Source organism: Mustela putorius, unplaced genomic scaffold (genome assembly GCF_011764305.1).
Source record: "Mustela putorius furo isolate JIRA1106 unplaced genomic scaffold, ASM1176430v1.1 tig00000242_pilon_pilon_pilon, whole genome shotgun sequence".
In the NCBI taxonomy this organism is placed as follows: domain Eukaryota; kingdom Metazoa; phylum Chordata; class Mammalia; order Carnivora; family Mustelidae; genus Mustela; species Mustela putorius.
In genome coordinates this window covers 5,998,641-6,012,434 of record NW_025421325.1, presented here as the reverse complement: position 1 = coordinate 6,012,434, position 13,794 = coordinate 5,998,641, and the positions used below count along the sequence as shown (strand labels likewise).

At 44.4% G+C, this 13,794-nt stretch overlaps 1 protein-coding gene across 2 annotated transcripts in view; it reads left to right on the top strand.

Moving 5' to 3' along the window:
• The window catches only part of FHDC1 (FH2 domain containing 1), a 39,771-nt gene that overhangs the window by 13,942 nt on the left and 12,035 nt on the right, over window positions 1-13,794 (top strand). For both annotated transcript variants that reach the window (XM_004758081.3, XM_004758082.3), the window contains exons 3-8: window positions 1,748-1,809; window positions 2,485-2,587; window positions 8,452-8,537; window positions 8,838-8,938; window positions 12,086-12,156; window positions 12,257-12,364. In XM_004758081.3, the coding sequence (XP_004758138.1) occupies window positions 1,748-1,809; window positions 2,485-2,587; window positions 8,452-8,537; window positions 8,838-8,938; window positions 12,086-12,156; window positions 12,257-12,364 (531 nt within the window). The remainder of the gene's footprint in view (window positions 1-1,747; window positions 1,810-2,484; window positions 2,588-8,451; window positions 8,538-8,837; window positions 8,939-12,085; window positions 12,157-12,256; window positions 12,365-13,794) is intronic.

Here is a 13,794-nt window from a genome sequence, read left to right as displayed (position 1 = left end):
GCCTGGGAGTTTATTTTATGGCTGGTAGGTGATTGCAAGAACATGAAATAAACCCCCAGGATAGTAAATAATGTGATTGTTTAAGATCAGCCTTCAAAAGAAGGCAGCCACACTCCCGTAAAAATTTAACCTTATAGCCAGGAAGTGCCATTAAATTTGGTTAACAGTTCTCGCTGCTGCTTAGAAACTTACAAGCAGACCTAGAGAACAGGAATTTAATCTGAAACCTGATTCGCTTTTGTTCACAAATGAATCACATACATTTGGAAAGGAAGAGAATCATAACAACATTCCTGTTTTAGCTAGTCTCCCTTTACCAAAAAACAGTTGGAAAAAAAAAAAGCAACAGTTTTAAGCAGTGTTAAGGTGATCTTTTCCTCCATGTATCTTGGATATTCCCTTCCAGAGAAAGAAATGGCTTCTGTATGAATGTTTATGTATGTATGTATGTATATATGTATGTATAAAGATTTTTATTTATTTATTTTAAAGATTTTATTTAAGAGAGAGTGAGAGCACAAAGGAGGTGAGGGGTAGAGGGAGAAGCAGACTCCCTGCTGAACAGAGAGCCTGATGCGGGCTTGATCCCGGGACTCCTGGGCTTTTGGACTCTTGGACCCCGGGATCATGACCTGAGCTGAAGGTAGACACTTAATCAGCTGAGCCACCCAGATGCCCCGGCTTCTGTTTTTAATAACAACATCCTCCCCACCCCCTGCTGAACAAAGTGTCTGTCTAATTTCTAGTCTGATAAAATGCTGCCCAATTTTTCATTTTGAACAGCTAAAACCTATGGTAGCTCAAATCCGGTTTCAACAGTAAATTCGAATGGCACCATATTTCATTAAGTCGAAGATGCTGTGCATTGTCAGACACATCCTGATTCCAGTGATGTTAATATGCATTGTTAGACTTGGTGAAATACAGCACAACAATTTTCCTTTTTAAATTCTGAGTAAATAAAACGTAGAAGACTTTTTTACCTTCCCCAAAGGACAATATATGAAGGACACATATTCTTTCTCAATGAAAAGAAATATATCTTTTAGAAAAAAAATTAATTTTATTACATTTCTTAAAATAACAATACTGGTTCTTCTATACCCCTAAAGCAGGGTTTGGAACTCTACAGTTGCTTGAGTTATTTTTTGCTTTCTTAGTTCAAATCTCATATGATCTGACTATGCTAACACAGCTGTTTTTCAAATTTGAGCTTTTAAATGAAGTCTATATTATTCTAAGAGGAAATAGCTAAATTTAAACAATTTTAATATACATTGTTCACTAATAATTATATAAGATAAGGGGCGCCTCAGTGGTTCAGTCAGTTAAGTGTCTGACTCTCAGTTTCAGCTCAGGTCATGATCTCAGGGTCCTGAGATCGAGCCCTGAGCAGGCTCTGCACTGAACATGGAGCCTTCTTAGGATTCTCTCTCTCCCCCCCTGCCCCTCCCCTAGCTTGTGCACACACACCTTCTCACTTTCTTTCAAAAAAAAAAAAAAAAAGTTAGGCAAGATTAAAATAGATATGTATAGTTAACGAAATAGATCATTGCAGGAAGTTTGGGGAGATGATAATATTTTAAGATTTGCAAAACTGTGTTAGGTGTGCCGATTAATAACCAGATTTACACACTGGAAGTTATTCTTTCATAATTAGTGTTGTATTTTGATAGGTTTTACTTCTCTTCTTCCCTCCGAAGTCTTCTCATTTGTAATAGTCTTCTGTATGTCTGTTCTTTTCCAGATTACGGTCTTGGATGCAAAACGGAGCATGAATATTGGGATATTTCTTAAGCAATTTAAGAAGTAAGGTTTTTGCACACATTTGCAACTTTAGGCATATCCCTGGTGTCAGCATCAGTCTGTGGGTGTGGCCAAGCTGAAAATTCAGCTTCTAAGATGAGCGAAGTTCATTCCTCATACCTGCCTACCCTCCTTCAACACACGGCGTGATGAGTGCGCCAGTGCCTGTCGCTCTCTGCTCTTTTCCTGCATGGGAGCATAACCTAGTGGCTTGAAGTACAGGCAGAGCTGCCTGAGGGCATCTGTTCAAGCCTGTCGTGCCGGGGAATTTATGAGTTCATCTATAGTGTTGCCCCTCATCGGAGGCTGGACTGGTCAGAAGACAGTGGTGAAATGCCAGTGTTCTAAAGTGGAGAGGAGAGGCTCGCCAGGGTTCCACACCAAAGGGGATTGCTTTTCTTCTCCCAGAGAAGACTCCTATGGTTTGCTGCCACTTTCCGCTTTTCTGGGATGCCCAAGGGTCGGCTTCTGGGTGTAGGGGCCTCTGGGCTGTGTGTCGGGACCCCCGCTTTCCCTGGCATTGAGTCTCCTGTGATTGCTGACACAGGACGTCCCTCCGACTGGGAAGAAGGCAGGATGGGCAAAGGGTCAAGGTGATTTGTTTTAGTTTCCACTGACTTGTGTTTCTTTCGCACTCCAACAGACATGAAATGGAATCTAATTAATTACCTTTTCCAGGTCTCCTCAGTCCATCGTAGAAGATATTCATCAGGGAAAGAGTGAGCATTATGGATCAGAGACCTTGCGAGAATTTCTTAAGCTTTTGCCGGAGTCAGAGGAGGTGAGGAATTTGGCACAGGAGTTTTAGATGGTAGGAGTGATGATCAAAGCTCAGTATTTTTCAGAGTGTCAGAACTCAATCTGGGAGGGGCCCTCTGCTACCTAGAGCCAGAGTCTTCTCATATCCAAGTAATAAAAAGTGACTTAGCAGAGAGAGCATAAATTGTGGAGTTAGGGAACAGATGTCCCCTTGCTTGGGCAAATTTCCCAACTCTGCTGAACTTAGTGTTTGCACCTGTACAGTGAGGGTTTGCTAGGATGCCGAACCCTTAGTTATGCATCGGGCATGGTACCGGGCACAAGGGACCAAAATTAAATTTGGTTTCCTTTTCCATCACCAATGACAGTTTTTGCTGAGGCCGTATCTAGGTTATTTTATAAATATATCTACCTTATACACACAAAAATAAAAGGAAATCACTTTTGGATAAAGATGCTTTAAAATTTTGGAGAAGTAGGTAAACTGCTAAGAAATGTTGTCTCTGTAATTGACTTAAAGGGGGAAATTGCTGTGATAGCGGTTTAGTACTGCAGTATAAAGTTAATCATCTTTTTGGGAGGACTGAATTAACTGAGCCGTTGAATGGTTGGAAACTTTGTAAAATCTTACAAAATTGTAATACTGCCTTTTATTTCTAAAAACGGGAACCCTGAAAATTTTTAGTAAGAAATGACATGAATATATGTGCTTGCAAACATTTAAATAATGTAAAATCTTACAAAGTAAAAAGTTTAAGTTACCCTTTTACCCACACTGCTGGTTCTTCTCTTCCCCATCCCACTCTTCTTCCCACACATAATTTATGGCATTTGACTTTAGTGCCACAAATAACAAGAGGAGTATATATCTGTACTTCTTCTACATCAATCTGTGATAAACTTGCAAAGCCAACTCAAGGGTCATACTAGGTAACTGAGGATTCTAGGTGTATTTGATAATCTGAACCTCTCTCTCTCTGTCAGCTTTTCTGTTTGCAAATTAAGTGTAATTTACCTAAGTCAAGATTAATTACCAGCATTTATTAATGACCATAAAGGGTCTTGAAGTCTTGAGGGAAAGGTATGTTAAATCATAATTTACCTTGGATCTTATACACTGAACAGCCCTTAGTCTTTTTTAATGTACAGAATGAGAGTTTCAGAGTTCTTTAATTAGGATAGCTAGGGTTTAATTAATTTGGATTTTAAAAAGACAGTTGTTCTTGAAATCTTACTCCCCTTTCGGCTTTTTTCGTGCCTCCTCCTTAGGACTTGGTGCTGTGCTTACTCCTGCCTGACCTCATGCCTTATTTCAGTGAGGGTCACATTTGAGAGCGCGTGTAGACATGTTCCAAAAAGCTCTAAATTTCTAACGAAAGGGACATTGGGCGGGGTTGGGGAGGCTGCCAGCTTCGTGCTGCAGTGAAGAGGTGGGAGATTAAGTACAGGTTTTCCTAATACCTTCATTTCTAATTTTAAATTCAGGGGTGATTAGAGAATGCAAAGGCTGCAGAGGCCTCGGGGATTTTTCAAAGAAGCAACTTAGCTGCCAAGCCTCCATGTTGTTGAGCTGGAGGGGTGGCGCATAATTCAAGGGGGGCTGTTAATGGTAAGACGACTGAAACCCACCCGAGTGCTGCATTCGCTCCCCACCAGTTAGCCAGCCCCGGAGACAACGTCCTGCTGGGATGAGACAGAGCCCTGAGACTGCCACCAAGCCAGAGGCAGCTGCTTCTCCTGTCCCCCTCTCCTGCTTCAGGGTCTTTTTTTTTTTTTTTTTAGAGAGAGAGGTGAAGGGCAGAGAGAATCTTTTTTTTTTTTTTTTAAAGATTTTATTTATTTATTTGACAGAGAGAGATTACAAGTAGGCAGAGAGAGAGAGGAGGAAGCAGGCTCCCTGCTGAGCAGAGGGCCCGATGCGGATGCGGGACTCGATCCCAGGACCCTGAGATCGTGACCTGAGCCGAAGGCAGCGGCTTAACCCACTGAGCCACCCAGGCGCCTGAGAGAATCTTTTTTTAAAAAAATATTTTATTTATTTATTTGACAGAGAGAGAGAGATCACAAGTAGGCAGAGAGGCAGGCAGAGAGAGAGGGGGGAAGCAGGCTCCCCGCTGAGCAGAGAGCCCCCTGTGGGGCTTGATCCCAGGACCCTGAGATCATGACCTGAGCCGAAGGCAGAGGCTTAACCTACTGAGCCACCCAGGTGCCCCCTGCAGGGTCATCCTTAGCCTGAATACCCGACAGGCTTGGTCACACTTCTTGTTTACATTACCGACTCTGGGCTTCAGCTCACCACGCCCTCCACACTCAGCTGGGAGCTTCCTTCAGCGGGAACACCCTGGCCATCTCCAGGGCTTCTTGGCGCCCCTCCCTGAACCACTGCGGGGATCTGCGAGGGCGTCTCTGTGCCTGTGGAAGCCACCTTCTGACAGATGCCTGCTGCGGGGACCCACTGGCCTCACTCTGAGTGCCGCGTGGTCCCCAGAGCCACCTGGACCAAGGCCAACCCCCAAGTCTAGGGTAGAGGGTGGAGGATAGGGATGGGGCCAAGGGGGAACCAGGGCCAAGTGAGAGAGGCTTAGGAATGTGGCAGAAATATGTTAATAAGTGCACCAGTGTCTGCGTAACCACATGTCGCTAAGCTTGGGGTGTCATGTTCTGTGCTCATTTTTCGCACAGGAAGGGACTGAACATTGTCGGAGCATGTGTGTCCCTGTGTTCCAGGCACTGGGCAGGGCAGAATGCAGTCGGGCAAGATAATGGGATCAAGTGTGTAGTCTGGTGTGCCTGGCACGTAGAAGGTCACTCCGTTGCAGCTCTGATGATCTGGGGTGCCTTTGCCACTGAATCTTCTCAGCCACATTGTCAGGCAGTCCTCAGGGTACAGATGGGAAACTGAGGCTCACGCAGCTTCGCTGGAACTCCGCTCCTGTGGCCCATACTCAACAGGCCAGAGGGGAAAGTGGATTTGCACGTGATTCATCTGACCCCAGCCCGGCGGCACTCCGCCGCATCCCTTTGAGGAAGGAAGGGCAAAGGTTCTCACAACCCCACCCCGCACCACCGGGGGCCTCCCTCCAGCCCTTTCATCGCCCCTGCTCCAGAGCGAGCAGCGGGCGAGTGTCGCTTGAGCGATACTGTCATCTTATCAGCATGTTGAAAAATATGAGCGGAAACAGCCCTTTTCAGTCGTGCATTCTCAGCTGACAAGCCAGAAGAAGGTTAATTTGTTTTCAGGATTTCTCTGCCCTTCCCCACAGATCTTTTATCGGGCATGTTTTTTTTTTGTTTTTGTTTTTTTTTTTCATTTTGCTCTACATGTTTGCACGGTTAAAACTTGGAGAGGAAGAAGGCAGGCCCAGAAATAAAAGCCCTGGGAGGGGGTTCTTTGCCCTGAAAAGTATTCCTGTGGGCAGAGAGGGGACAAGGGAAAGGCTGGTGCAGGAGCGGGGTGGATGGTCAGAAGGGAGCCCAGATGCAGCCGGGGAGTCCTTCCCTCCCTTGGGGGTGGGGCCCCACTCCTGTGTCACTTTCAGCGACCGAGGGCTGGCTGGAAGGGGGTAGAAATTTCCTGTTGTCTCAGGCAGCAGGTTGGTTGCCTCCTCTGACATTTTTATCCTCTCCTCCCAACCTTCTATACCAACTCTGCCTCTTGTTGGGGAGAAGGACAGGGAGGAAACCCCAGGGTATTCTCTTGGGTGAACCTTTTGGTGGGAAATCTTGCTATTTCGAGATCGTGCGAGTGGAATTAGATGGGATGAAGGTGGTCTGTCCTTGGGAATGTGTGCGTCTTAAGGAGCATGCTTTCTGCTGTTAGGACAGACACTGGGCACAGCCAGGTCATAGCGAGAGTCCCTTGGCTCAGCCAACAAAATTATGCCTAACAATGTGTGATAAATGCTTTTTGATGATGACGAGAATGTACAATAATTATAGGGTTTGTTCACCTCTCTTTTTTACCTCCCTACCACTGTGAAGGTACAGTAATCCCTCTTAATGAACGAGTCTCATTTTGAAATGGAATTAACGACTGTGTACATGGCATTTAAATTAAATACTATCTTTCCATCACCATGCTCTTGAAATCCATAAACATTTTCAGCTCTTTCTGTAAGTGAAGGAGATTAATCATTGTTCAGTTACAGCTTGAGCACATGTTTAATAGAAATACCTACCAGGTTTATTTAATGTGACCTATTCTATATGCTTTAGACAGAAAATTGTGCTCTTTTCAGAAGCTTTGCACATGCTGAGTTGATGGTCTTAGAAAAGGGACAACCTCACTCTGCCCCTTTCCATATATAGTGAATTGCTAAACTCTAGTTCAGAAAGGATCAGGACCTCCTACGGTTTTCTCCATTCAGCTGCTAGGTACTGACTTGAGTTTAGTTCAACCAGAAATTCCATCTGCCCCTAAGTCAAATAAGCCTAAAAATGGGAAATTCAGTTTGGGGCCCTAACAGTAGAAGAAGTAATGCCGTTCTACCAATGGCTGTTTTCTGCCCATTTTTTAAAAAATGTAGTCTTAAGCATCAGACTTAAGTCTAGGGTGTCCATTGGTCCCGTGACATTTTGTATTTTCAGATTGTTGAGGTAGACACTTCAGTTTGTGGATCTTTGCAAATACTCCCTGCTCTGTGTTTTGGAGCTGTCATTTCCTATTTCTCAAGACACTGAAAAGGCATGTTATTTTTATGGGCACCCGCCATGATCCCAGGGATGGAAGAGAGTGAGCTTTAAAAGACTAATGAAAGATGGTGAGTGCTCATTGACAACAGTTAGCTGCAGAGGTGGGCTGTCTACTTTACTCGTAGTCCCAAGGTTCAATTTACCGTAAAGTATTCTTGTTGCAAGACGCTCTACGACAGTTGCAAGTAGTAGAAAAGTTCCCACCACCGGGCTGGTCCCGTTCTCCACGTGGTGGAGGTGCTGATTTGCTCTGATGCAGCGTGAGAACTTTCTCTTTGCTTCCATCCCCCACTGCTAGCTGTTCGGCTGTATTCCTGGGTCAGAACTCTTGTTTCTCTTTGCTGCGGTTAAAAGGATAACGTTGAGTTGAGTTGAATTTTTTACAAGAGTAATCCATGTTCATACAGACATTTTAGGACACAAAAATGAGCAGCAGAAGAAAAATAATAAACCTGTCACCTTGTGTAGGTAGGGGGAGGACATTCTAGTCTTTCCCCCCACACCTGTGGTGTGTGTATGGAGAACGGGGGTCGCGGTGGGTGCCTCTTGTAAAATTTCTAGAAATGGGATCTGAATGTACCTTGCTTTATTTCCTGGTCATTTTCAAAGGGGAGGTCTTGACATTGACCCCTCAGCTGCTTAAGCCCTGTTCCTTTTTCTCTTCCCACTGGACAGCCTGTGTGTTCTTGCAGCCGCTTGGTGTGAGGCTGTTCTGTGTGGAGGGGGGATTTGGCCACAGAAAGGTCTGTTAGCCCTCCCCCAGTCCGAGTACTTTATATCCAAAATATCCAAAATATTGAGATTTTTTTTCATTAGGGACCTAGAGGACCTAGTGTCCTCCTCCTCCTCCCAGTGATCTCCTTTCCAGATTGTAACTTACAGAACATTTCCATCCTTAGAACTGACCCTTCCCTTGAGGACTCCTATGTCTCTGATTCTCCAGACAGTCTGAGGTTATTTATACCCACACACATGGCACAGCTCTTCTTCTCATTTGTCTGGTTTCTCTTTCAAAAAAACATAGTCCTTGTGATTATTTCCTTTTCTGTCTTTTCTTGGGTCTACATTTTTATTAATTTGAATTTAGTCCTGAAATCTTACTTTCTTACAGGGATTCTAAGATGAAATTTAAAATAATGTTACATTTTAATCACAAGTTATTTTCTTTTTCTCTATTCTCTGTTTATCTTTTAGATAAAGAAATTGAAAACATTTAGTGGAGATGTGTCCAAGCTGTCCCTGGCGGACTCCTTTCTGCACTACTTGATTCAGGTGCCAAAGTAAGGATTGTCCATCACTGTTCCTCACAGAGAAAGGGTTTAAAATCAGTGACATCAAATGCAACAGTTTTACTTTTTTTTTTTCCAAGACTTTATTTATTTATTGGATAGAGGGAGACACAGCAAGAGAGCAAACACAAGCAGGGGGAGGGGGAGAGGGGTAGGCAGGCTTCCCGCTGAGCAGGGAGTCCGATGCGGGGCTCGATCTCAGGACCCTGGGATCGTGACCTGAGCTGAAGGCAGACACTTAACCCACTGAGCCATCTAGGTGCCCCTACAGTTTTACTTTTTATGTTTCAGCTATTCACTTCGGATTGAAGCCATGGTGCTAAAGAAAGAATTTTTACCTTCGTGTTCTTCTCTATACACAGACATAACAATTCTAAGAACCGCAACTAAAGGTAAGTGACCACGTGAGGCTTCATGTAATTTGTTTTTATTAATTTTGGTGGGAGCACTTTATTTTAGTTTTTATTCTTTTTAGTACGCTTTCTTCTCCTGATTTTTAAAATCAATTTCTTTCTTTTTTTTTTTTTAAAGATTTTATTTATTTATTTGATATAGAGAGAGAGATCACAAGTACACAGAGAGGCAGGCAGAGAGAGAGGGGGAAGGAGGCTCCCTGCTGAGCAGAGAGCCTGACGTGGGGCTTGATCCCAGGACCCTGAGATCATGACCCAAGCCGAAGGCAGAGGCTTTAACCCACTGAGCCACCCAGGCTCTCCTAAAATCAATTTATTTCTTATTAAAAGAAATTTTTTTAAAGATTTTATTTATTTATTTGACAGAGAGAGATCACAAGTAGGCAGAGAGGCAGAGAGAGGAGGAAGCAGGCTCCCTGCTGAGCAGAGAGCCGGATGCAGGACTTGAACCCAGGACCCTGAGACCATGACCTGAGCCGAAGGCAGCTGCTTAGCCCATTGAGCCACCCAGGCGCCCCTAAAATCAGTTTATTTTTTAATGCCAGTGTAGTTCACACACAGTGCTCTCTCAGTCTCAGGTGTACGATGCAGTGATTCAGCAGTTGCCCCCGGCACTCGGTGCTCATCACGAGAAGTGTACTCTCCATCCCCTTCACCTCTCTGCCCCATCTCCCATCCCCCACCCACCTCGCCCCTTGACCACCAATTTGTTCTTTAGAGTCCAGTCTGGTTTTTTGGTCTGTCTTTTTTCTTTGTTTTTGTTTCTTAAATTCTACGTATGGGCAAAATCATAGAATTTGTCTTTCTCTGACTGACTTATTTTTCTCAGCATTATACCATCTAGATCCCCCCATATCGCTGCAAGTGGCAAGGTTTCATTCTTTTCTGATGGCTGAGTATGATTCCACTGTGTATATACACCACCTCTTCTTTACCCATCCATCCATTGATGGACACTTGGGCTGCTTCCGTAATTTGGCTACTGTAAATAATGCCCCAGTAAACATAGGGCTGCATGTATCCCTTTGAGTTAGTGTTTTCATATTTTGGAGGTAAATACCCAGCAGTGGAATTACTGGATCGTGTGGTCATTCTATTTTGAATTTTTTGAGAAACCTCCATACTGTTTTCCATGGTGGCCGCAGCGGTCTGGTAGCATGTTCTTTTTAAAAAAAAAACTGTTGAGTTGAAATGAAAAATGTGAAATCCTAATTCTGCTACACCCTAAAAAGGGAAATGAGATTATTACGTGGGATGACAGACAGTTAAGGCTTATTTCCATTTACTTTCCTCCCTAATTAATTAATTGATTAATTGACCAATCCATTAATTAGCATAGTAACCTCCCATAAAAGAAGATTTCTTTCATCCCCAGCTTCAGAGTAAACCTTGCTGGTTGTAGCTAGCTCTTGTTCCTCTCCCAGGTCAGCTTTCCTTGTGCATGCTGTGTGTGTGTGTGTGTGTGTGTGTGTGTGTGCGCGCGCGCGCACGCGGGCACGCACAAACCCTGGGCACTTAGGCCGGCTGCATCCTCCCTCATCCTCTGGCCTCTGGTGTCCAGGCCTGCTTTTTCAGCAGCATTCCTCCTTTCCTCCTGACTCCTCCTGGGCATCTCCAGTGCGCCCTTCTACAGGTTCCTGATGGTTCTGCTCTGTGTCTTTTCCCACCTGCTTCCCCTCAAGTCTCTAACTCCTGGTGGGCTGTTTGTGTTTGAGAGGGGTGAGTGGGTCGTTTCCATTTCTTTGAAAGACTTGCCGGCCCAGGTAGACTCCTTGGAATTGCTCTCTTGCCTCCCTCCAAAGCAATGGGGTTTTGCCCTCAGGCATGTATGGCGCTGAGCAAGCAGGCCTAGCCCAGTTGTGGGCACCCCTCATCTCCACGGCAGCGTCTCCGGTGCTCCCCATCCCTCACATCCTTCTGGGTTCCACGTCCAGTGCCAGCCCGATTTCCTCTGGGTTGTTTTCTGGATTTCTAGGCATTGTAGAGCTGTTGATTCCTACTTGATTTTCCTGTTCCGTTGCTCTGGCCCATAGTGAGATAAAGTTTTGCTCTTCAGCCCCATCGTATTTTCTTCCGTTTTAGAGAGGAGTCTCAGAATTCAGGGCGAGGGTTCCTCTTTCCATAGGGCGGCCTATTAAAATTTCTTCCCACGCACACCAGGGCTGTTGCAGCAACTTTGGAAGGGCCGTTCCTCCTGTTCACATCGAGATGGAATAGTTCTTGTAGTGAGCCATGCAAATTTGTGGGCACGGCAGAAACATTTCTTATCTGGTTAACCTTCAGATACTGGCCTTCTTAGATAACGTAATATAGGCAGTGATCCAAGTGTAATTTTTTGAAAGTAATACCACACGTAATGGAGAATATGAAGTTAACAAAATCATAGATAGATTTTTATTATCTATATATACTGTAATTTTAAGAATCGTCAAACTTTGCTTTTAGCTTTTGACATACATTAATAATTTTTAATAATGTTAATTTGCATAGATGTGTGTACAAAAGCTGCTATGTTTAAAGAACTAATCTAAAGATCTATTACAATGAAAGCTCCTTTATAGACCTTAAGCCAATCCAAATGAAATTTGTAGATTTGAATAAAGTGGACTGAGTCTCTGGGTGCCTGGCCCCTAAGGGTAGATGACTTTGCAAGTCATTTACATGTCATCCCAGCCTGTTTATTTTTTTTATCTCCTCATAGCTCGTGGACTAAGCAAAATGTTGCTCTCTGTTAGTTTCCATCTTCTATAAATATAATCTTGAAGGCTAGTGGATAGAAAGGAAAAAAAAAAAGAATTGCTAAGAAAGAGGTTGTTCCTATAACACAGTGCTCTGCTTTTCATAAGGCCTTTGCATTTTCCATGCCTTGAAGATGTTCCTTATTGAAGTGTTTTGTGATACACTGAAGCATCATATCTATCAATTCCCAGTTAAAGACTAGGACACGGATTGCCAGTAGCAAATGACGCATTAGATACACCACAGAATGTGCAGCTTGATTTGTTTTTTCCGGTCTTAATACGTGGTTTAGGGTCAGAGCTTGCTTCAGGCCCTCTTGAACTTGGCTGTGGTGGCTCTCTTTGTGCACTGAAGCTCAAGGTCCTGTGGTGTGTTCTTTTTTGACAGAGCTGATGCTGTGTGAGGAGCTACATTCAATATTACACTTGGTGCTACAGGCAGGGAACATCATGAATGCAGTAAGTAAAATTAAAAAAAAATAAGATGTTGTGATTCTAAGTTTATTTGCCCGTCTGAAGATATGCGTATATATTTTTTCTTCTGATTTGTCTTCTTTAGGGAGGGTATGCTGGCAATGCAGTAGGATTTAAACTGTCTTCTTTGCTCAAATTGGCAGACACAAAAGCAAATAAACCTGGGATGAATCTTCTGCACTTTGTTGCACAGGTATGGGGAAGTGGGAATTCAGAGAGAGAGAGAGAATGAATGTGAGTCCTCGCTGGGGAGTTTTTTCCCAGGTATTAGGTGGCATCCCACAGAGACAGGAGAGGACCAGGTGGGCTCCATGAAGGTTCTATTTGCAGAAGCACCCTGCAACTTCCTGAGCTGAGCTGACCAATGCCTGGGGGTGTAGGCTAGGAGGGAAGTAGAGAGGTTGGGGAGAGGCAGGGTCAGGGTTGGTGAGTCAGGGTTGGTGAGGCCCGATTAGGAAGGATCCACGTCCTAAATACTGAGGAATCTGGATTCATGCGTTAGCAGTGGGGAGCCAGTGGAAGTCGGAGCCCAGCATAATGGCCTGGCCAGGTTGGCTTTGTTTTTCAGAAAATAAGGCACTGTGGGGGATAGGCTAGAGTGGAGAGAGAACTGGAAATGGGGCCCCTCTTGGCAGAAGGTGGCTCTCTGATGGTTTGGAGAGAGAGAGCTGAGTCTTGGAGTCTCGGCCACAGGGACGGAGGGCAGAGGCCTGGGTGCTGAGACATTCCCAGCGTTGGGCTGACTAGATTTGTGGCTGGTTATGTGTAGAGAGTGAGGGAGCCCAGAACAGTGAAAAGGATCGCTTCCGTTTGTTCCCCTTTGTGAACTCTGAGGCGGGCTACCTTGTGACAAGCATGCGCTTGGTGTCCTCACCCTGGCTGTCACCTCCGATTCTGGCTGGGGCTCTGGGATACCAAAACAACCAGTTACAAAGTGAAAAAGTCTGTCTGTTGTTACATTATCTCAAATTACGAATTGTACCACTTTTGTTTTTCCTTCATTGGATCGTCTTTGTTGTTTTGATAGCCATCACGTAGATGTAGCTGTAAGCTAGGGAGGAAGCTGGGCCGGCTTCCAGTGTGAGCTTCAGGACAGGACAGAACTGGGATTTTGATTTGTCTTTTGTTAGCTGTCCTTCCTCAGACAAGTTCCTTAAACGTTAAGACCCTCAATTTCTTCCTCTAATCATGGGGCTAGTGATCCTTCCAAACAGGTAACCAAGAGGGCTGAAGGGGATAATTCCATAAACTGCTTGCTTTAGTGTTCGGCACCTAGTACGTGCTCCATAAATAACACACGTAATTATTACTGCATTCTTCAGAAGACAAAGGACATGTTGAACTCAGGACTCATTTAATACGTTGATTTTTCAGGACACTGAAAGCAGACAATGTGTTCCGTATCCCGTGGGTCTTACAGCGAGTCTTCCGTCGGTCCCTTTATTTTATTTATTTATTTTTTAAAGCTTTTATTTATTTATTTGACAAACAGAGAGCACAAGTAGACAGAGTAGCAGGCACAGGAAGAGGGAGAAGCAGGCTCTCTGCTGAGGAGGGAGTCGAATGTGGGGCTCGATCCCAGGACCATGGGATCATGACCTGAGCCAAAGGCAGACGCTTAAC